Raw genomic sequence first — 24,433 nt, forward strand, 5'->3', positions numbered from 1 at the left:
CATATGTTTTCATTTCTCTTGGGAAGATTCCCTAGGAGTGAAATTGCTGGGTCTTATGATAAGATTATGTATAAGTTTTTAGGAAACTGCCAAATGATTTTCCATATATAATATACCATCTTATCTTCCAAGTAGCAATGGATGAAGTTTCCCATTTCTCCATACCGCAAAGCTAAGTTTTAATTAGCCTTTGTTACTCAAAGGCCCTTTCAGTTTTTCTTTTATTGCTTAGTGATGAAATATGTTGGCTCTTCTTGAATTTCTGGACTCTCTCTCTATTCCTTTTCATTCCCACTATAAATTGCCCAATTCTCTATAAAACCCTTTTCTTTCTTTCTTCCTTTTTAAAAAAGATTTTATTTATTTATTCATGAGAGACACAGAGAGAGAGGCAGAGACATAGGCAGAGGGAGAAGCAGGCTTCCTCCGGGGATCCTGATGCAGGACTTGATCCCAGGACCCCAGGATCACGACCTGGGCCAAAGGCAGATGCTCAACCACTGAGCCCCCCAGGAGCCCCTCTCTTCTTTCTTGTAGTACCTTATCAAACACAGCTAATAGCAACCAAGGCATGCCATTAATATTCTGACTCTCAATCTTTTCACTAAAAACCCATAGCTCAGTTCAGTTTATCATCTGCCTTCCTAGTGAATGCAGGCCAATGTTTTTACCAGGTACCTCATTACTGCATAACATATATCACCTCCTTCCAGGCTTTAGTAACAGTTTCCTTGACATCCACTGCCTTACCCAAGCACAATGGATTTTTATTATAATAGCACGCTACTTCTGATAGCAATTTCTGTATTCGTTAGGATAAAAAGGTTGTGTTCTAGTAATGAATAGACCCAAATCTCAGATACTTGTAAAAATTGCAGTTTTTATTCTTCCCATTCATACTACATATCCATCCTGACCAACAGCACTTCTACTCCACATCATATTTACCCTAGAACTCAGGGTGATAGAGTCACCCCTATCTGGAACATTGCTTGTCTTTGGGAAAGGGAGAAGAGGACTGTGACTTGCAGTAACTCATGCAGTAACTTTTAAAGCTTTCTCTCACATTTTTTTTTTTTCTCTCACATTTTTTTATCAGAGCAGGTGAAGTGGCCAATCCTGACATATTTATGGGGCAAAGAAATATAATCTTCCTACAGGGAAGGGCAACAAAGATTGTGCACAACAGTATCATTTATCACATTATGCTTTTCTTTTATATTCTGAGAACCCTGGAGAAGAAAGAAACAGTTGTCTCTATGTGGTGGTTTTGCCCAGAGCCACTCACAGCTAGAGTAAGACAGGGTACCCTTTCAAAATACCTTACAGACCTAGGCCTTTGAAATTCATGGTGATTGGCTCCCACCTGATACACAGAATTGTTATATGCCATTCTTCTGTCTCAACCAGCCCTATGTGTTAGATTCAGGGAGAGATTTGATTGGATGGACTGTCATTTCTAGAGTTTGCTACCCAACGTCTAATGTCCTCTGGGGGCATTAATAAATCCATTTTTTTCTTATCTCCAGCTGTCTTTTGGGGAGATATTGCCTTAGATGAAGAGGACCTGAAGTTATTTCACATTGACAAAGCCAGAGACTGGATCAAGCAGTCAGTAGAGGAAGGGGGACATAGCACAGGTAAGTAATGTGTCCCCTGTTTTCCTTTCTCTGGGGAGAAGGGTCAGGGGCTCTGGCATATGTGAACAGACATCAGTATATGACCTGTCAGTCCCATGCCCACCTGTCTGTTGAAAACCAGAGCGGGCACTCTTTCTGCATGGCAGGTTGTGGAGCTGGAGCCTCCAGATTTGCTGATCTTTGTAAGAAAATCTCCATTTGCTTCTTTATCTGAAGGCTCAGGCTCCAGCTCAAGAGGGTTCAGACTTGATCAAGCTCAGTGTGGGTTCTCAGGACTTTGGCCTTGGGGTGGGTCCAGCACTTCCCAGACTGGGCCAGTTAGGGCATGTCTGTTGATGATGCTAATAATGCTTAGCACTGGGAGAAATGTTTGCCTGTGGTTTGCTATGCACTTGTTTTGCAGATGAACCAGGCAACATGATGGGGCTTCAGACTTTGATTACTCTTCTTCCTCCTTTGCCTCCTCCTGGGGGGTGGGAGGATAGTATTGGGACTAGTCTCTTGAGTTCTCACCTGCCCTGCTCACTGGGCTCAGATGCCTCAGCTCTGGGGAATCCCCCTTCTTAGAAACACAGGGGGGCTGCACCATGAGGCTGATGGACTGGTGTAGCTCACCATGGCCCGCTATTTGGTGACCAGGAGTCATGTGTGCCTGATGCTACACTGTCTCTGCTACCTGCAGCCTCTCCTCCCACCCTCTTTTCTTTCTTTTGAGACTTTTAAAAACATATTCTAGTAAGAATACAAGAGATTTACTCTCAACAAATTTTTTAAGTACACAAATAGTATTATAAACTATGGGCTCAGTGTGGTATAGCAGATCTCCAGAACTTGTTCATCTCATATAACTGAAGCTTTGTACCATTTTTTTGGCCACCTGTCATGGCCAAGTGCAGTGCTGGAAAAAGAGGAGTAAGATGGGACCTCTGCCTTTAGGGAGACCATTCATGCCAGGCAGACAAGGGTTAGACCTGGACAATCTCTCTGACGTCTCTAAGGTTCAGTTTTCCTATCTGCAAAATGGAGATGAAGCCATCACTCACTCCACAAGGGGTTGGGGGGATCAAGTCCCAGGATAATAGGCTAGCCTGGTGCCTGGCACATAGCAAGGTCTCAGGTAATGGCAGATATTATCGCTGAGGTGCTCCCAGTCTAGTGGAATGAGACTGACAGGTGAATAGATAAACCGCAATTCCTCAGGGCAAGTGCTGTAATGACCAAGAGAAGTGGGAAGAGAGAAGAATGAGGGGAAGAAGCCAAGAAAGGCATTGTGGGAATGGGCACTCTTGCATTGTGTCTTGAGGATGAGTATGAGTTCTTGAAGTCAAAGAATTGAGAAAAGACATTTCAGGCAGTGGGGAAGCCACATGGGGAGAATGACAGGGCCTGTCTTTACTTGGGGAATAGCAGTAAGGTGCGCATCACTGGAGGGTGGCTCCTTGGGGTAGGCTGTGGTAGAGATGCATCTGCAGAGGTTGGCAGGGGAAGATGGTGAGGGTGCCTGTTGGAGGGGTGGGTGGGAATGTGCCCAGAGTAAGGGGCAACTCCCATGGCTCATGAGGAATATGAGTAGCTCCAGGGACCACGCCAAGTCCAAGCTCCCCGAGATGCTGGGGGATGAGGGGAGAGCAAGGGGACAAAGGTTGTCAGGAGGTCAGAGGGACCTTGCTGTCAGGAGTTGGGAAGAAGGACGAACAATTTAGCACTTTAGAGCTTCTTTTTGGTGTCTAGTTCTATAACTAAGTTCTTAGGAGTTTTGAGGCCTCTCATGTATGGTTTGAATTGTCTGTTCAAATTATAAATGGATTTTTACAAACCAAGTTATTTTTCACACCAATATATATGACCTTAATTGAGCTCTAACAAAAGGAAGCATCTCTTCATAGTTCTACTGTGCCACCTAACCAGTTCTTACCTAGAGGCCTAGAGAAGTTAACCTGATTGTAATCTCTGTGTGGTTAAATTTTTAAAACTTTTCTTTTTTGCAATATTACTTAAACATTGTAAGCTTCGCATATCTTAAATATACAAGATTATAGAACTTTTACATATGTCCACATAAATACCACCCAGACCAAGATGTGAAACATTTCCAGAACCATAGACACTCCCGCATGGCCTCGCCCAATCAGTTCCCATCCCACAGCTGCCACTAGTCTGGCCGCTGTCACAGACTCGTTCTACCTGCATAAACAGAATCACACAGCATGTCTTGTTTGCCTGATTTCACCCAGCCTTTTGACCTTGTTAAGGGAAGTACTTCGTTCTCTCTCATTGTGTGGTATTCTCTTGTGTGACTGAATGCTCATGTAGTCATCCTTCTATTGAGTTCACGGTCTTGGGCTATGATTAATCAAGCTGCTGCTGACATTCTTATACATGTCTTTTGGTGAATACAAGCACTCGTTTCCACTGGGCAATTAGAACTGGGATTGATGGGTCATAGGCTACATAAGGTCAGCCTTAGTAGTTACTGTTTTCCAAAGTGGTTGTACAGGTTTACATTCCATGTGGGTGCATAGTGATTTGGAAGGCAGGAGCAGTGACCATGCAAGATCCAATGAGGACTTCTGGGGCTTGGTCTTCCTGACTTGGGGACCCTTCTCACATATTCTAGGCTAGCACAGCAGTTAGTTGGCACTAATCCACCAACACAAATGTTCAGGGTCACCCCTATCAGTGATCCTTGTGTCGTCCCTGGGGTGCTTCCATGCCACAGCATGGAGGCCCAGCCTTAGCAAATATGAGTGGGAGACCCCAGAGAGAGGCTGGGAAGTGGCCGGCCACCATGCCAGCAGTTGGCCAGCTCCTGGAGAGCTGTCTGCCCAGAAGATTGCCTCAGGATGCTGCAGCAAAGGGAAGCCCAGCAGCCCTGCCTGCGCCTCCCTCACGGCACTCCCCTAAGGCCAACATAGTCAGCCTCTGGTCTAAGAACTTGAGTAGTCTCTTTTCTTCCTCACTGTGAACTCAGAGAGGGCTGAGTCCACATCATATTTGTCTTTGGATCCTTTGGAGGTGGCCCAGTCCTTTATACCTACAAGGCATTGGCGAACATGTATAGAGAGTAAGAAGGAAGGGGTTGGCAGAGACTGGAAGACCCTGGAACCATCTCCTATGGGCCTAAGAGATCAAGAGCTCCAACAGGGATTTGCTTCTAGAAGGGTGGTGAAAGCACTGGTTGTCATGGGCTTTAGGATCAGACTGTCTGGGTTTGGATTCTTGATCTGGGCCTCAGTTTCTTCATCTATCAAATGGGAACAGTAGTGTTTTAAGGACAGAAAGAATGTATATAAAGTGCTTACCACAGTGCCTGGCTAATAAAAACTGCTCAATAAATAGCAACTCTGACACCTCCTCATTAGGAGTAGTAGCAGTATTTGCAGAAAGCACAGTGGCCTGGGAAGGTTTAGGCTAAAGTGGAGAGTGGGGGAGATTTGATATATGCTGGAGGGAACATTGGCAGCTTGCGTCTGAGGCCTTTGAAACACGTACCTAACTGGTGTTTCCTCCTTCCGAAGCTTGGAATTTTTTTTTTCCTTTGGTATGCTCTTATGGCAAAGTGATTTTTATCCTGATCACTTTTCTCTGTGGGCCAGTAGTACTTCACAACTATCTAGCATAGTTATTTTATTTTCAGAATGGGAATTTTTAAAATTGTTTTTGCTGATTAAACTAATACTGCCAGTTTTTGTTTTTTGTTTTTAAAGTCCAATAGCTCAAAATTGTAGAAAGTAAAAATCTCTAGTTTTCCCAGCCCCAGGGTTCCGTGTCATTATCTGTTTGCTGGATTCCTTCCAGCCTTACTGGGCTCAGGCTGTGTGCACACAGAGATTTTTAAAACATAGAAGGGATTTTGCTCAACACCCTCTTGTGCAACCTGCATTTCAGTTAATACCACTGCATAGACATCTTTTCATGCAGTACATTATGGGCTAGCACATCTAATGTACAACTCTGCCATAATTCGTCAAACCAATCCCATACAGATGGGCATGAAGAGCGTTTCCCTTTTCTTCCTGTAATTCTTCCCAGTTAGAAACAATGGTGTTGTGAGCAACTTTGTGCATCGATCCTTAAACATTTGCTTTGATTAAAAAAAAAAGTATTTTTAAATTTAGGTTTTCATTTCCTTTTTTTTTAAATTTAATTTATTTATTCATGAGAGACACACACACACACAGAGGCAGAGACACAGGCAAAGGGAGAAGCAGGCTCCATGCAGGGAGCCCAATATGCGACTCAATCCCAGGTCTCAAGGATCACGCCCTGGGCCAAAGGCAGGTGCTAAACCGCTGAGCCACCTGGGCTGCCCTAGGTTTTTATTTCTTTTTTTTTTTTTAATATTTTATTTATTTATTTATGATAGTCATACAGAGAGAGAGAGAGAGAGGCAGAGACACAGGCAGAGGGAGAAGCAGGCTCCATGCATCGGGAGCCCGACGTGGGATTCGATCCCGGGTCTCCAGGATCGCGCCCTGGGCCAAAGGCAGGCGCCAAACCGCTGCGCCACCCAGGGATCCCTAGGTTTTTATTTCTAAGCTTTGGTTAGTGCCCCTGTGTTTTAGGGGAGGGAAGGAGGTTCAAGGGGAGGGGCTGCTAAATCCCTGGGAGGGAGGGCTTATAGGGGGTGGGGTTCAGAACCCTGCAGTGTAGCCCCAGAAGCCTTCTTTCCCTGGTTCATCCTGTGAGTTTGGAGCTGCTTTCTTGGCTGCAGAATGACACAATATCATTGCCCTCGAGGTAACCAAGGTGGCTTCCTTCCATAGGTGTTCCCAATGTGTTAAATTCAGTGAGCGGCAGAACCAAGACTAGAACCAGGTGTCCCAGCTCCCAGGCCACGTGTCCTCCACCGGACCAGCCTGTCCGCCATGTTGCCAGTTAGAAGAAACAGAGTACAGCAGAGGTGCGTGTAATCGTTCCTTTGCCATCACCTGGAAGGTGCCTCTCTGGGCCAAATGATGAGCAGAGGCCTTGTGCCTGGGTTGCTTTATGCGCCCACTCAGGGTGCTGCATTGGCCACAGAAAAAAGCTGCTGAGACCCCCAGCAGGGAGCACCCTTGCCGTTCACTTAGAGGAATCAGTCTCCCTGCCTCTAGTCCTCCTTCCCCATCGTGCTTCCAGGTCATCTTCCTGGCCCTGACCTTGCAGCCACTGTAGTGGGTTGCATAATGTCCCCCCAGACTCATTTCTACTGGGACTTCAGAATGTGACCTTATTTGGAAATAGAGGATTTGCAGATGTAATTAGTTAAGGGTCTTGAAATGAGACCTCAGTCCAGTAATGGACTTTAACAGGAGAGCACGCAGACACAGAGGCCGCGTGAGGAGGGCGGCAGAGACTGGAGTGAAACATCTAAGAGCCTGGAAATGCCCAGGATTGCCTGAGCCACTCATGGTTAGCAAGGGATGAGGAAGGCTCCTTCTTTAGAGCCTTCGGAGGGAGCATGGCTCTGCCAACACCTTGATTTCCAACCACTAGCCCCCAGAACTGGAAGAGAATGAATTTCGGTTGCTTCAAGCCACCCACTTTGTGGGAGTTTGTTACAGTGGTCTGGGGAGACTGACAAGACAGCTATTTTCCTTAAAACCCTCCGTGGTTCCCTATCACTTGGCAGAAACATTCCTGAGTCTGACCTTGGTCTGAACTGTGCACACTCTGTCTACAACCTGCATATCCAGTCCCCTTCCCTCTCCTTGTCCTCCAGCCAAACATAATGACATTGTGTCTGTACAAGCCCTGAGTTTCCCTCCTTTCAGCCTTCTGTTCCAGCTACACCCTTTGCTCTAAGTCCTTATTCTGCAGAGAAAGAAGTGAAAGCCCAGGGAAATCCAGTGACTCCTCCAGGGCCCTACAACAGGTGTGCTTTCATGAGACAACTTACTTAGCACGGCTGCCAGCTTGGAAGGCACCTGTGTCGACAGCGCTGTGAAAATTAGCCTCTCGTTGTGCATGGGGTAGAAAGAGCTCTATTTTCTCCCCATTTTCAGACTGGTCTATGCCCCTGCCATGGGAGCTGCCAGAGGAAGTGGCAGCAGCATTTTGGATATGTGCGGGGCAAGGAGGCAAGAGTGCATTCTTCGGGGAGAGAAAGTCCTTCTGTGTGCATTTTATTTGCAGAGAGAAGAATGGGAGCTCTGAGCAGCCATGGGCCAAGCTGTTCTATGAATGGGACCCTTGAATTAACATTGCAGAGTTTCCTAAAGCTGCTAATCGGATTAGCTGTGTAGTGAAGGAAGTACTTAGCGGGACACACACACAGACACACACGCAGGCACACACACTCTCCGACCGTCTTGCATCTTCTTCGATGAGATGGTGCAGAGCCTCATAGCCCTGTTTCTGAGTTCCGAGACACCACTCCTGCTAAGCACACAAGGTGGAGGGCAATGTGCCTGATGCTTGGGACTTTTGTTTATTAGTACCTCCCCTGAAGAGTCCAGGAAGCCAGATTCTCATCTTTGCAAATGTCTGGAAACCTCGAGAGGAAGTCTCGCCTTGTGGTTACCTCCATCCGGATAATGGATCTGATTTCTTGGGCTTTGTAATGAGGGCTTGGAAAGAGGAAATGGTTGTGATGATTTACTGGCTCTGATGGAAGCTGACGGCCTTGCCTTGTCTATTCTGAGCCACTGGGTCACATCCAGCTCTATTTAAGAAACCAACCTTCCTCTGAATCCTCAGTTCCTTAACTCCTGCCATCTATGTGAGTGTCTGCATAAGCCCAGTGGTTTGGGCCCCTGCATTCAAAAGAATGAAATAGCAGGAGTGAGAGACGTAGGTTTGGATACCTTGCCTCCCCTCTCTGGGCCTCCTCTCGGAATCATGAGGGTCCTTCCACCTGGTAGACTCGTCAGCTCCTAGAGTTCCTTTTCTTACATGGAACACATGTAATTGTCACCTCCTGTTCCCATTGAATATCCACATCCTCATTTTTTTTTCAAGCCAGTTAGCGCTCTGGATTTGAACTCCAGTGTTTCAGGCTTGAGAAAATAGGAGACTCAATGGTCATTGAGCACTGAGGGACAAAATTTAGGCATACAAGGCTAACACATGCCCATGAGGGACCCACAGGTACTATGAGGGTTTCTGGGCTTACCATCCAAGGTTTGAAGCTCTAAAAGGAGACCCCCCAAAAAGTAAATAAATAAATAAATAAATAAATAAATAAATAAATAAAAGGAGACCCAACATGTCTCTGCTTCCAACACATATTTAGCTTTAGAGACTCTTGAGAGTGTTTGTGAGTGGGGTTGTTTTAAGCAGCCCCATTGACAGGCTGTGATTTTCAGTCTCCATTCCTGTGGAGACATTTCCTAAACTTTGGGGACATGGCTTTACTAATTCATCAGTTTTCTTCAGTGGAGGTGGGAGTGTCCAGATAAGAAGTAGGGCTGTGGTAGCTCCCTGTGACATTTTGTAGAAGGGACAATGTCCTGAGTTATGAATGAATGCCAGATTGGTTGGATTCAAGTCTGTCCTCTAGCATCACACAATGCCACATGCCATTTTAGCAAAATCTGGTGGCCTCTGCTGCTGGAGCTACTGATTTAGAAAGCTGGAGAGGAGCAAGACGCTATCAGGGAGCAATCTTCCTCAACCTTTCCACCATCTCCTCAAGGGCTTTGGAGGAGCAGGTGCCTGGAGAATAAGGTCTTGGTGACTTCCTTTCTCTAAGTACATTGTACTTTGACATTTCAGGTTCATAGACCCCTTTGAGAGTTTGATGAATGTTATGAGCACTTCTCTGGGAAAAAAAGTACAAACACACACACACAAGTTTGCTTGGAATTTCAAGAGATTTAACTACTTCATGAATCCCAAGTTATGAAACTCTGTTGGAGATGCTCTTCTTGTGTGGACATCCCTGGCCTTGCAGACTGCAATGTAGAAAGCCTTGGATGGTGGAGTCAGGTGGGCCTGAGTTGCCTCTCTGGCTCTGTGTTGATTAGCCGGGGTCTTAGGGTGACTCGATCCTTATCGATAAAATGAGATATTAATGCCTATCTTGCAGGGGGGACTGAAAAGTGTGATAGGTAAAGCACTCATGCCAAGGTCTGACACCTGATAGGTGCCCGATAAGTAATTGCTACCATGGCTGCCCCTATGCTGGTTCTTCCTCTGTCTTCTCTTCTCTCTGGCCCACCTCTGTGTCTCAAACTCCACATGCCCCATATGCCCTAGAATTCTTTTACATCACTGTATGTACTCAGCAGCACCTTCCCGGGGTCTCTGGAGCTGGGCTGACAGCACTGTGATCTATGCAGATTGTTGAGTGCAGACCCCATCCACCCATGGGACATCTCTGCCAATTCCCTAGCCTTCCCTGGTCCTCCTGAGTCAAACTCTAGAATCACAAAGTTGGCCAGAGAGAGATCTGAAAATGGCTTAGATGCTGGTTCTTCTCTGATAGCAACAACAAAAAGCATAATACTAACCAGCTTTTGCTGTATTCTGTGTGTCTTACAGACTCTAACACATGATCATATTCAAACCTCACTCGATGGTTCTATGTGGTTGGTATAGACACAAAGGCAAATGTTCAGAGAGGCATGTGACTAACTCTAATACAACGAATTACTGGTAGAGCCAAGATGAGGACTTACCTGTCATGTCAAAGGCCCTACTTTGAGCCTCTACACTCCATTGCTTCTAGAAATAGCTGCTGGCAGCACCACTGACGCTGTCCCTTTGAGCCAGGGAAACTTGGTCTCCCCATCAGCACCCTTGAGGGGTGATGGGAAAAGATGAGGAAGAGTTCCCTGTGCTATTGGGGCTTCACCTCATCATGCCCTCTGTTGTCTCAGGTCACATTCAGAGTGTGCCCTGCCGCATCCCTCAGCCTGTCCCAGCTGTGACTCGTCTTTGGTCTTGGCTTGTCCTCTTTTGTTCCAGCATCAGGCTACGCATGTGAAAGATGCCAGACAAATGCTGTGGTCTGTGGATGGGGCTATGAGCCTCAGGAGTGCTTGGTGGCCTCCCTGCTTCCCTGCTCTCTCTGCTCCCCCAAGAGGTCAGTTGAGGTTAGGTTTGTTTGCTTGAATGTGGGATGCATTTGAATGTGGGTGCCAGCAATGAAAGAATTGCTTAGAGGGTGGTGCCTTCAGGCCCAGTCACCTTGCAGGAAGTGTCTGAAAAGGGCATCCTTAAGCCAAGTGGCCAATAGCTAATCTCTACTGGGCCCTTAGATTCCCAGATGGAAAATGTGGTCCTTATGTCATTTCCATGCCAGAGAAGGAGTACCAGCATTCCTGCTCACTTCTCCAGGGTTCCTTTCATCCCTTCTCCCCTCAGACCTGCAGCCCTCTCCCCCAGCTGACTGCTCCAATCATCCCTGCCCTCCTGTGATAATTCTCCTTGGCTCCCGTGGTGTAGAACTTGATCTTTACTTGCTGAACTCCTACTCTGATATATATCTGCTTCACAGCTCTGCTGACCCCCTGACACCAACTTTCCCTCCCTCCCTCCTTCCTCCAAGTATCAGGTGCTAATGGGGGACCTCATCTGTGCTCAGCACCAAGGATACCCACTTTCTCTTCTGCTATTGGAGAGATGGAGTTTTAATGATGGATATGGTTACGGTCATATTTTGGGGTATGGGAGGAATGGTGCAACCTGGGATCAAAAGCCCCTGCTGGTGTGGGGTAGCCCCCAACTTCCTAGAGGAGGCATGCTCCAGCAGGCAGAACTCACACTCAGAGGGAGGGCCCCAGGTGACAGCTGTCATCCAAACAGGAGTTGGTGTTGGGGATCTAGCCTGGGGCACTGCCAGGGGGCAGAGAAGGGCCACCAGGAGGACAAGAGCTGAGACTTAGGCAAATAGCATCAGAAGGACCTTTAGTAGAACTCACGGGAAGTTCCAGTTTTGAGCTGCAAGCTTGGGAGAACAAGGCAAAGACCCCTATTCCTTCTGGGGGTATGGGTAGTAGGGAGGACAATAAGCTGGAGATTTGGCCTGAAAGAATAAAATGAAGACAAGGGTCAGAAATTAGGCAGGAGCACACAGATCCAAATCAGGTTAAAGGTGAAGTGCTGCTGTGACCCTCCCGTGTTGAACCTAAACTGCCTATATCCCCCTTGACCTAAGACATGGCTGGCCAGTGTCAGGGCAGGCTGAGCCCATAGACCGCCGCTGGCAGCAGAGAGGGGAGGGGGACAGTGGGGCAGAAATTGGGCAAGGCCTGGCAGCCAATCTGCCCATAAAGTCTTCAATTTAGTAAGTGATTTGAGATGATAAAGAGGCATCTGATAAAATACACATCTGTTCTTTGGGAAAGAAAAAGACAATGCAACATAAGGATTCTATCATCTCTTTCCCTGGGGCCTCATTCAGAGGCTGATTTATACGTTGGATTAAAGCCAGAGTTCGCTGTGAACTTGAAGTGTTGGGAAAAGTAAATTCACCTTTAGGTTGATTTTTGTTATGACTGCCTTTCCCAGAATTTGGGGACACTGGGCAGGAAGTCCACTTGGAGCCACAATGGGGTGCAGAGCTGGGTAATGGGGAGCGATGACCACCCTCAGGCATTCATCCAGGGAGCCGCAATTCTGGGCACCTCATAGACCTCAAATCTGGAAGACTGAGTCAAAATTGGGAGATTTAGCTTGAGAAGGAGGACAAATAAGATTTAGTACCTGGCATTGTAGACAAAATTCTGTTTCAACTTCCAGAATCCCACTCAAGATAGCTCAAGTAAATAATTCACTTAAGAGTATATTCAGGGCCACCAACAGGCAGAAGAGAAGAGCCAGTCTTTTGGGGATTGGACTAGGAGAAAGGAGCAAAGCGGGCGTCTCTTCTCAGAGGGCCATAAAGTGCCTCATTTTTGCTTTTGCTTCTTCTTGCATATGACCCATTGTGGCCACCATGCCTGAGTTCCCATCATGATCTTCAACTGGAATGACTCCACTTGATGCCTGCAGCGCCTCCCTATGTAGGGTACTGTGGAAGTCCTAAGAGCGGAAGGAATCTGAGAGTATAAAGTGAGCTAACCAGAGGGTTGACAACAGAGTCCCAGGGAGGTAGATGGAGGAAACAAAGTTACGATGGAAGGAGGTGGGTCTGTGTGGGTGGGTCTCTGTGGCTCCAGAGAATAATGAATGGTGGTCTCTTTTGGGTTAACTTGGTCTTGGGGCCAGGCCTGATAACCTTACACCCACTTTGCCATTTCTGTTATTTCCATAGGAAAATATTTTATGAGTTCCCATCAGCATCTTAACACATGGAGTTTGGGAACACAGCCTCACGAGAGCTGGGGGCCCCTTCTATCATTGAGGACCCAATCATTGCCCCTTGGTTTTGGCTAACAGAAAGGTGTGCCTTACCTTCCCGGACATCATTCTTTGGTTTTTCTTAATCTCGATAATTTTTCACTGCCCTTTAACTGTGTATATTTTTGTTTGTATTTATTGAATGAAATTCTGTGTTACCTGTTTTTAACTTAAAGAATAGTTCTCTAGGGGACTCCTGGGTGGTTCAGCAGTTCAGCGCCTGCCTTTGGCCCAGGGCATGATCCTGGGGTCCCGGGATCGAGTCCCACATCGGGCTCCCGGCTTGGAGCCTGCTTCTCCCTCTGCCTGTGTCTCTGCCTCTCTCTCTCTCTCTCTCTCTCTCCTTCTCTCTCTATCATGAATAATAAATAAAATCTTGGGATCCCTGGGTGGCGCAGCGGTTTGGCGCCTGCCTTTGGCCCAGGGTGCGATCCTGGAGACCTGGGATCGAATCCCACGTCGGGCTCCCGGTGCATGGAGCCTGCTTCTCCCTCTGCCTATGTCTCTGCCTCTCTTTCTCTCTCTGTGACTATCATAAAAAAAAAAAAAAAAAAAAAAAAAAAAAAAAAACTTAAAATAAATAAATAAATAAATAAAATCTTAAAAAAAAAGAATAGTTCTCTAAAGCAGAATGAAATGATGTAAGTCATACTTAAGACTTGCTTACTTATGCCAATCAAATGTTCTAGTATCAGTGGCCTAGGTATAAAAAAAAACAATTTCTCACCTTGACTTAGGAGAACCCTATGGTGAATCCTTTTTGACAAAAGAAAGGATGCTTTTATTTTTTTTTATTTTTTATTTTTTAAGAAAGGATGCTTTTATCCAGTAAGTAATACCCCCTAAATATTTTAAGCTTAGTATTTTTCGTTTTCTTAAAATTATGCCTCTTTGCTTTTGTATTTCTTGGCCTCTTCTAGATATGTGTATATTTTGTTATAGCTGGAAACTGACCTCTGTCACAAATGCATTTTCTACTCAAGTATTTTCTTCTTGAACATGATAACGAACTCAGTTGTTTTTGGACAAAACCAGTGCCACAGCCCTTCACAGTTAGCCACTGCATGACAGCTTGGCCATCACTTCACAGAACTTCACTTTTCTTATCAAAAAATGAGAGGTTGAGCTCTATGCTTCCTGAGGGCCAAGAGTGATTCTCCTGGTTCTTTTGTCAACAATAATCCAGAAATGTATGGAGACTAAACATGTAGTTTCTGCTGCATGCACAGCTAATTAGAGAACCACAGTATCTTTGGCTCTTCCTTCATTTGATAACTCATGGGACTTCAGAGTGTTCTGCTCAAATTGTATCTAACCTGAGACCCTCCATTGGGCTCCCATAGGTGTTGGCAGGAATCTGGCTGTGGCCTCTTTTTGTTCTGTCTTAGAAAACAACAACAAACAACAATGGACAGGAGAAAGTTAAGAGAGCTGAGACTGCCTCCCACAGCAAAGCCCCTGAGCACCAGTGACAAACGGGCTGGAGCTAGAGAGCTGGAGAAGCAGCTTGAGGGGCAGCAGGTGGTCCTGCCTGTGTGTTTGAGATGAGACTCTTCTTCCATCGTGCTAACCTGTGACTGATGTACAGGATGGTCAGAGCAAAGTCACATTTCTTCTGGGGGCTGTTTCCATAGAGGTCTGCAGATCATTATTTCCTTGGTTTCCAAGGAGGCTCAGAGAGAGGAGGTGATGAAGAGTTGCCAGTAGAATCTCCTCCTGTGTTCTGGTCATCTTATTTCTCTTCAGTGTCCTTTAATGAGGTTGTTTGCCCACAGACAGTGAGAGAAAAGCCCCAGCTGACCTTGGCACTGAGCCTCTAACTCCCTTCTGCTACTTCTTGCTTTCTGCCTCCCAGGTTTTCTGCTACCCTCCGTACCCCAAGACCTGAGCTGCCATGGTCCAGGGGAAGGAGTTCTTGTCTTCTCTGACATTGGCACCCACTAAAGGCATGGCTTTCCCATTTAATCTGCTGCCCAGAGGTCCTAAGCGGTCAGCCCACCAGCCAAATCTGGTCTGCAGATGTGTTTTGTTTGTTTTGTAGTGCTCACATTTTTAAACTCGCTGCCAACATTTGAAAAAATCAGATTTCCAATAAAAATCCGGAACTCTGGCCCCTCTTGGAAAGTTGGGGGATCTGGCCATGCCGGTCCAGCATTTCCATGCGGCAACAATCCATGCAGTTGCATAAGGATGGGCCAAACTCTGGAGCACGCGCTCTACGGTTTGTCACAGGCCCTGCTCCCCCTAATCGTCTCTCAGCCAGCCTCTCGCACTCTGATGTATTACTTGCCTGGCCCACCAGCTCTGGTGTCTGAGTTTGCGCACTGGGCCAGGGGGTAAAGGATACCATCCTTGGGCCCTACATCTGGTCCCATGGCACTGGCCACACCTCTTCTCTCTTCTCCATCAAGGAGGGTTCCAGAGCTTCAACTGTTGCCTAGAAATCTGAAAGAAGATCCCTCTTCTGGAGGCTCTTTTCTTGAACGTTCAGTGTTTGGCACCTCCTGGCAATACAGCATGCCATGTCTGGGGCTCTGCTTGGCACCGGGGAAAAATACAGAAAAAGGCAGATGGAACATGCTCAGTGTCTTAGAGGGGGCATTTTATGGCTCAGCAAATGCACTGACATCAGACAGAACAGGTTCTTTGTGCCCTTGTGAATCAGTGGAATGGGACCATTGGTAGATATGAACCTCTTTGAAACAAAAGGGGCCATATACTTCACTGACATTTACTACCACCCAGAAAAACCCTAATCACCTTACCTATGTTACCTCTCTTTACCTATGTTATCTCTTAAAGTTGGAGCCATTGCTTTGCAGTTCTCCTTGAACCAGGCCTTTCTACCCAGAAAGGTCAGACAAAGACAGGCCATGGAACTCTGTGGTCCTTTCTGCTTCTCTCCTCCCGTAGGAGGAGTGAGAATCCTCCCGCAGTAGCGGAGTGAGAATCCTACCCCTCGAGGCTTAGGTAACCCTTTCTTCAGTTTTCACTTCCTTCTCTGTTCTTGTCACATCATATAGGACAGAGCCACAAGGCAAAGACCGAGTGCTGGGGGCTAGACCCTCCCAGCTCTACTGTGTACCAGCTGGTGACTACAAATCAAGTGCTTTACCTCATCAAACCTTGTTTCCTCATCTGTAAAATGGGGACACAATAACCATACCTCACCCTACACAGGTGCAGTGAATATTGGCTGGAATAATATATGCAAACATTAGCCTTTCCAGTTCAGTCTAACTCAGATGAGTGTATTTGTTAAGTGTGTGTCCTGAACACTGCACAGGGGAAATATACAGGGTACTGTCTCTACCCAAGGAGTTAAGTGTCTTGTTAGGGATAATGGACTTGGTTCACAAATAGTTATACTGTGGGCATGGTATGATGGGGCCCAGGAGCTCCTTGAGAGGAAGGACTGGATCTGGTCTGGTTTTCTCTCTCTGGCCCCTGGTATAATGCCTGGCACAGAGAGGTGCCCCATAAGAGCTTGTTGAATGAGGGAACAAATGAATGAATGAGCCATGAGTGAGGTGTAAATAGGGGGTTGTAAAGAGGGGGTTGCCTTTGCCTTCATGGAGGAATTAGAGCTAGGCCTTGAAGGATTTTGACTAGGGTTGTAGCTGGAAGGGTTGTGCATTGCAGGTGGAAGGCAGAGCTTGAATGCAGTCACGGAGAGGGAGGTTGGCATTGAGAACCAAGAGGTTCAGGGTGGCTGGCAGGGGGTGGAACATGGCGGGGGGGGGGGGGGGCGGAGAGAAGATGGAAGGATGCATTGGGATCACATTCTGGTGGGACTTGGGCTGAGGCCCTAGGGCTCTCCCCCCGTAGGTTGACCTCTTCCCCACCCCAGGGCCCACAAAGTCTTTACCCCTCACCATCTGCCTTTCCCTCAAACTGCCACCCCTTCTCTGGGAAGCCCCCACACACCCATAGCTCTTCCTTTTCTCCCAGGCTGGGCAGTGAGCTCTGTGAACTATCATCTGTCTGTATGCTGCCAGTGCCCAGGTTCCTGTGATGTTCACCAAAGTTGCTGAGTAAACCACTCTTCACAAAGGCAAAATTCTATTTCCCCCAGACTCAGCATGTTACCATTAATCTCATTATTTTGTGACTCAAATAGTTGGAAAATGATACCTCATTTTGCTTTTATTTTTATTTCTCAGGGTTTCATTCATTCAGCCATTCTATAAAGTTACCTACCAGTTAGATTTTTTCTTCTATGACGTGTTCACCAACTTTCTTTATCCAATGCCTATGGGATACAGAGTTTTTCTCAATGATTTGCATGAGCTATTTGGATAATATGGATAGTACTCATGGTTACCTTCAATGCAGACATTTCCCCGTCTCGGTGATTTGTTTCCAGTTTAGGGGATTGTCTTTCTGATACACAAATGTTCTAAAGTTTTTGAAGTTGAGTGTGTCAAACCAAATTTTCTTATGCTGCTGAACTTGTAACATTTTTCCTACTGTAGCTTTGAGAAATAACCTGTTTTCTCTAATGTTTTCCTATGGTTTGTTTGTTTACACTCTTTCAATCCATTTGGGTTTTCTTTGAAGGTAGGTTGATACCCCTCCCCCTAATTTCTGAATAATAATCTCAACACTGTCTACTGCATATTCTTTCTGATGGTTTGGTGATGTGTCCTTTATCAGGTAGTGTGTGTTTTTATCACATAGTGTTAGTATTGGCACCTGTGTGTCTTGTCATGTCAGTTTCTTCATGTGTTTAATATTTGGTGGACTGTATCCTTCCTCATCACCCGTGCTCTGGGTTTTTTAGAAATATCTTCAATAATCTCACTAGTTCATTCTTCTAGGTGAGTCTATGGATCACTTTTCTACAAAAATCTATGAGAATCTTCTTAGAATTTGGATCATGGATATGTTAAAGCTGTAACTTCCTTTGGAGAAACTGACACAGTTACATTTTTTACTCATTCCATCCAGGAACATGGAATGTTTCTTCTTCACTTACTGTTATCTTTACAAATTGCAATAAAATGTATAAATCTCCCAGTGCAGTTATACACATTTCCTGTTAAAGTTACCCCAAGTTTCTTATGTTGACCATTCTGATGGGTTGTCTGAAACATTCCTTTCCACTGGCATATTTCAGCATGATGACTGTGAAAGGGAGTGCTTTTATCACATATCAGGGCAGACTTGGGCTTTCCTCCACCCCCTCTTTTTGCCAGCTGTGCACTGAACATACCAGCTTTAGGTATGCCATCATCTAAAGAGCTCACCTGAGCACCCTCCTCTCCATCACAATGGTCTACCCACTTCACGATGTCATCACTTCTTGATTGGAGTCCAACCTCAACGTCCACTGGGTTCCCTTGCCTCCCTCCTTTCCTGCTTGCCAGGCCCATCCCACACCTGGAGACACATCATCTAAGAAGATGGAGTTTGTGTTTTAGAGGGTGTCATGGAGGCAGGCAGTTAACATGCAAGCACATAATAAACAAGATCATTGCTGATAATGCTCACTGAACCCTGAAGGGAACAAATGGGGACTGAGAAGTTTCTTCCAGAATCTTCCTTTTATGCATTCAGCTTGTAAGTCCAAATTTTGGCCCTCAGCATCTGAGGGAAGGATTTAATTGGTGTTCCATCGTGCTCCTTGGTTCTTGCTGCCCCACCGTCAGCTGTGAATACTGTGGGTCTAAATTTCTACCCCCATGCCTCTCTAGTGCTCCCACACCTGACCACTGCCTGCTTTAGAAACAGACCTCTTCAGAAGCTTCTAGAAACCTATGTGTGGGAGAAGCCCCAAGTTGCCCCATATTATAAAGTTTGTCAGTGGAGGCAAAGGGGCCTGGGATTGCCTCTGGGTCTTGCCTCTTACTAGCTTTGTGACTGAGGGTGAGTTATTTAGAGTCAATAGAGATAGTAGTAATCATAGTAACAGCTAACTGAGTGCTGGTTTGGGGCGAGGTATTGTTCTATGCCTTGCATGTATTATTTCTCTTAATCTTCATAACAACCCATGACGTGAATCCTCTTCTCATTTTATGGATGAGGAATCTGAAAGAGAAAGAGGTTAAGTGACTTGTTTAATTTCACACAGCTAGTAAGTGAAGTAAAGGCTAAATCCTAAGCACTCTGACCCTGGAGCCTGCGCTGTAGGTCCACCTTGCAAACCACCTGATTTGTCTGAACCTGGGTAAACAGAGATCAGGTAGGTGGTAGGTAGGCTGTTATATTCATGCTCCCTGACAGACCTCACCTGGCACAGTCATTCCCTAGTACCATCCTCTCTCTCCCTCAGTGACTCTAGCCTTGGGTGTGTGATTTGCTTTGGCCAGTAGAAGACTAGAGAGCATGGTGTAAGCAGAAGCTTTTACAAACCACTGGCACTTTGGGATTCATCATTTTGGAATGCTGCCTCTTGGAAGCATCTGCTGATAGGAAGCCCAACAGAGCCATGCTGTTAGGAAGCCCAAGAGAGGCCACATGGAAGACAGCCAAGGCCCCAGACATACGGCTCCACGTGAGCCACTGTGGTCATCCCTCAGCCATTTGAGCTATCCCAGCTAAGGCCTCAGACACTGTGGAGCACAAGCCAGTGCCATTTGTTCTGTGCCCCAGTTCCTGGCCCACAGAATCAGAAGCAGGAATAAAATGGTTATTTTAAACCACTCTATGGAGAGGGATAATTTGCTATGCAGCAATAAGTGATGGAAACAGCCAAGGTCAGGCGGGTGTGAAAGATGTGAGCCATGTGTATGAGAGTACCTAGAGTCCAGGCTCAGGAGAGGCTTGAAGCCAGGTGAGCAAAAGGTAGGTATTACTTCAAGATCACATCTAAGCAAAAGGTCTGGCATAGTTGTAACAACAATCAGGGACCAGGAAAAATGCAGGTGCAGGCATTCAGGATAGGTGGAAGGTCCAACACCAAGCAAATGGATGTCTGGCTGGAGGCTCTGGGAAGAGAGCACTCAAATCATCATGTTTAAGAAGCCTCCCCAGGACTCCTGGGTGGCTCAGCTTTGGCTCAGGGTGTGATCCTGGGGCCCCGGGATAAAGTCCCATATCGGGCTCTTCACAGGGAGCCTGCTTCTCCCTCTGCTATGTCTCCACCTCTCTCAGTGCCTCTCATGAATAAATAAATAAAATATTAAAAAAAAAAGAAGCCTCCCATGAGCTTCCTCCTGGAGTGGGAGCAAATTCTGAAGCCTCATCAGTCAATGGCTGGACATAGGTGGGAGCCAGGTAACTGGCTGGAGAAGAGAGGGCTGGACCTGGGAATCGCCTACCTCAAACTGTCTGAGAGATGATTCTGACAGGCCCTCTCACTTCTCAGCCATGAGTTTTCCCGCCTTCCATCTTGCTGAGATGTGGACTCATTACTTTTTCTTTCCATGGTCAGAACAGAAAAGCAGAAAAAACAACTAGACCACAACTTCTCCCTCTGCAGAAACATGACTATATTTCTTGCTTTCCCAGTGGAGAAAGGTTTTCCTGGCAGTTGCTTGTGTGTGGGTGTGCATATGTGGACGTACGTGGGTGCACGTGTGCACGACAAAGTGCAGAGCACATGTTCATAGGCATTTGTGTGCTATACTATAGGTCGTCTTTTAGAAAATCCCTTTATTTCCTGATTATAAAAGTGATCACAATTTAGAAATTACAAAAAATATATAAGAAAATGAAATTCACCCAAAAATCACCAGCCAGAGATCATGATGATGAGTATTGTGGGTATTTCCACCCAGGCTCCCCACCCCCCATCTTTTTTGCGTGTGCTTTTTCAAAAAGAATGGGATCATAGCCGGTTCTATTGGAATCACCCTGGGCATTATTTCTTTATCTGTTTTTTGACTCACAATACGAACATTTTTCCCACTTAGTAAACTCTCTTCTAAAACAGTTTATGAGGGTTACATGGTGTTCCATTACATAGTAATTCATTTTACCACCTCCCTTTTGGGGGTGTGGTTATTACAGTCTTTATTATAAAAATATGGAGATAAAACAATCTTTGTCTTTATCATCAATCAGTTCCTTAGTGCCAATATCTAGAAGTCATATTCTTGGGTCAAAGTCATTTTACTGCCTATTTTGATACATCTTGCTAAATTACCTCATAAATGTTACCAATTTATATTCCTCCTCCACCAGCAGTGTATAAAGAATTCCCTTTTTATTACACACTTGCTGATATTAAATCATTTCATTAACAAAAGCTGGCAATGATCTTTTAACTCATTTTCCCTTTCCCTTCTGTAGCATTTGAAATTTGGCATAGATATAAAATTTACTTGGCACTGAATTGCTTAGGATTACACATTGATTACCATAGTGGTGAGCAGGTGTTTCTTGCACTGAAAGAAGTAGGCAGATATTTCATCCATCGGCCTGGCCTGAGATGCTCACTTGGATCACTCTTACACAGGTTTAGGGTAGGGGACAACAGTTGTGAGCACAGGTTCTGGAGTCAGATGGGCCAGGCTTGGAATGCAGACTTGGTCACTACCAGCTGGTGATCTCCAACAAGTTACCCCTGACCCTCCGTTTTCTCTTCTGTAAAAGAGGAAGAATATTACTTATTCATGGGATTGCTGTGCATATTACATATGACCAAAGGGCATGGCAAATTAAGACTGCTTAAGACATGGTTGTGAGGATAAGACTCAAAAGCTCTGCACAGGCTGGCTGTGCATTCCTCAGGCATCAGCTCTTGCCACGCTGCCCTCAGCCCTGGCTCTAGCCACACAGGACTCATTTTCCTTCCTCGGGATGTTTTGACTTACTGAGTTTTTGTTTGCTTGCTTGTTTTGTTTTTGTTTTTGTTTTTTTGCTAGAATGCTCTCCCCAGATGGAGGTCCCTCTTTCATCATTTAGGTCTCAGCTCAAATGCCATCTACTCAGAGACGCCTTCCCTGGGCTCTCATCCCCCATTGCTCTTTCATAAAACTGTTTTAATTTCTTCAAAGTGCTTAATCCCTTCTTGGAATGATCTTATTGTGTATTGTTGATTTTTATCCCCTGCACTAGAGCCATGAAGGCACCATGAAGGTAAGCCCTGGCTGTCCTCGCTTCAGGAACCCGGCCCAGTGCTGCCAAAGCAGACTCTCAACCAATATTTATTGAATGAATGGACTAGTAATAAAGTGATTTTTAGGATCACCTCGTGCTAGAGATTTTTAAAAAAATTATTATTAGAGTTTCGTGGTAGAAACTTACCTCTGGTTGGTTAGAGGGTATTCAAAGTGAGTAAATGGAGAGCGTAGGTTGTCCTGGCAGGATTACTTTAGCACGTGATGTATATTAAAGGATTTGACACCAGACTTCTGGAGAGAATCTCAACCTTCCCACCCAAGGCTTGGGTCTCCAGTGCTCACTTAATTGCTCTAAGCCTCAGTTACCCTGCATGTAAAATGGGAATCATAGCACCTGGGTTGGGGGTTGGCTTGAGGATTAAATAGATTAACATAGTACCTGCAAACAATAAACACTTTAAAAATGGTAATTACTTTTGTGTTTAAGAAAACCAAGAACAAAATAATGTTAGGCTCTACAAATGAGGGATGGAAGGAATAAATGATATCAAGTTTTGGTTATAATACCACAGTAATGAATATTAATTCATAGTCACTATGCATGAGCATATATTTGAATAAGCAGTCTTGATCTGTGGAACAAGGCTCTGTCCTCTTGGGCTTTAGAAAAGCCCATCTCTTTCTGCCTAGATGTCTTTCAATGTATATAGCTAATATTTCATTAATTATGGTGGAGGAGTGTTGTGTATACATCAATGTCTCATATGATGCATATAATTAAGCTACTTTTTGTTGGGAGCGGAAGAAAATTGGGCTTTCCCAAAGAAAAGCAGCTTGCTCCCAAAGTTGCTAACAGATTGCTTCTTAATTGAACTTGGGAGGTGAATTATATGGTGAATTAGAAAAAAGAACAACTCTGAATTTAGTGAATTGTTCCATAAAGGAAACTGTGGGATTGAATTGCAAATGCTGGATAGAAACATTTCATCCTGGCCCCATGCATCACGGGCCGTTGACCTCCGCTGTGTTTCAGTGAGAGCGTGAACAGGCCTGTAGCTCTCTTTTCAAGGCCTGGAGGGCATTCTTTCCCAGAGACCAGCTGTAAGCCTGGGTTTCTTATGCAAAGGAGACGTTTGAATAAGCCCCTGTGACTAATGAAATCTACAAGGTCTTTGCATATCCTCTCACTGAAGAGGTAATTAACCAAAGATCAAATACGGGCATATATATGGTTTTTTTCCAAATATTTTTTGTCTTGCAATTATACCCAAGGAAAAATATATCACCCCCCCCCCACCATGCTCTTACCCCACTGTCCCCCTGTCTGCGGTAGGCTGTATTTCTCTTCCTGGTTCTGTGGCGCCCACGGCCCCAGTTCCAGCCACAGACACACCTGTCTTACTCATTTGCTAGCTTTTACTGGAAGAGAGCAACATTTTCCATTGATGTAGATGTGAGAAATGACTTTTTTCGTGTTTGATGTCTTTTTCCAGTCCCACATCTTTCATGCTCTGTGAGCTTGGGAAGGAAGAGTTTGGTTGTAAGAAAATATCTTGAGCTAAGCCTTCCTCTTACTGGTTCCATGAGTAGTGAATCTCAACCTTGGCTGCACCTTAGAATCACCTGAGGAGCTTTGGAAAATCCTGAGGCCCAGCCCAGGCCCAGACTGATTAAATATGAACCTATGTGGAATGGGACCCGGCATCAGTGTTTGTCTAAAAAGCTTCCTAGGTGATCGCAAATCACAAGATAGGTTAAGAACCATTGTTCCAAGAATATCTGCTTCCCTGTTTCCATAAAACCTGATGAAGACAGATTTTCCCATCCATTAGGCCAAGTCAGAAAAGACTGAGTTATCTTTTTAAGTACCATCTACCTGATTCAGCCAGCCATCCATCCCGTAATTTATTGAGTGTCTGCTATGTGCCAGGCACAGTGCTGGCTGTTCATCATTGGACAAGACAAGGTCCCTTTCATCAAGATGCTGAAAAACTAGAAACCAGACTCAAGGATCAACTGAATGGACAGGAGATACCGATACCTTGTGATCAGGGATGTGAATTAGCCCAGCCACTGCAAAGTGCACAGAGCAGAGTGCTTCTTACCTGGGAGGAGCAGCGAGGCAGTGTCCCAGGGGAAGTAGGGTCCCACCTGAAACTTGAAGCACAAGGAGGATTTGGCCAGGTAAAGAGGTGGATGTGGCTGAGGAAAATAGAAATCAAGGTGCTATAGGTAGCTGAGTGGGGTGGGTGAGTGGGAGTAGGAGAAGTAGCAGGAAGCCCCAAGGCACCAGGTGGAGGAGGTCGCAAGGGATGAGAACTCATCCCAAGGGCAGTGGGGAGCCTCAGGTAGAGTTTCCTCCGGGAGAATGGGCAAACCACATTAAATCCAGGTAGATCCCGGGCTCGGCTGTACTGGAAGCATGAGATTTGCTGCCCTTCTGAGAAAAAAAAGTCTGTAGTCTCCTGCTGGTAAGGATGATAGTGGAAGGATTTGTGTTCTTAGCTCACCAGGCCC

General features: G+C 45.7%; 1 protein-coding gene across 2 annotated transcripts in view; it reads left to right on the forward strand.

The window, feature by feature from the left end:
• TLL2 (tolloid like 2) overlaps nt 1-24,433 on the forward strand; it is a 121,709-nt gene that overhangs the window by 22,716 nt on the left and 74,560 nt on the right. For both annotated transcript variants that reach the window (XM_077878169.1, XM_077878170.1), the window contains exon 2: nt 1,530-1,640. In XM_077878169.1, the coding sequence (XP_077734295.1) occupies nt 1,530-1,640 (111 nt within the window). The remainder of the gene's footprint in view (nt 1-1,529; nt 1,641-24,433) is intronic.

The sequence above is a fragment of the Canis aureus genome, chromosome 29 (genome assembly GCF_053574225.1).
Source record: "Canis aureus isolate CA01 chromosome 29, VMU_Caureus_v.1.0, whole genome shotgun sequence".
NCBI classification, from domain to species: domain Eukaryota; kingdom Metazoa; phylum Chordata; class Mammalia; order Carnivora; family Canidae; genus Canis; species Canis aureus.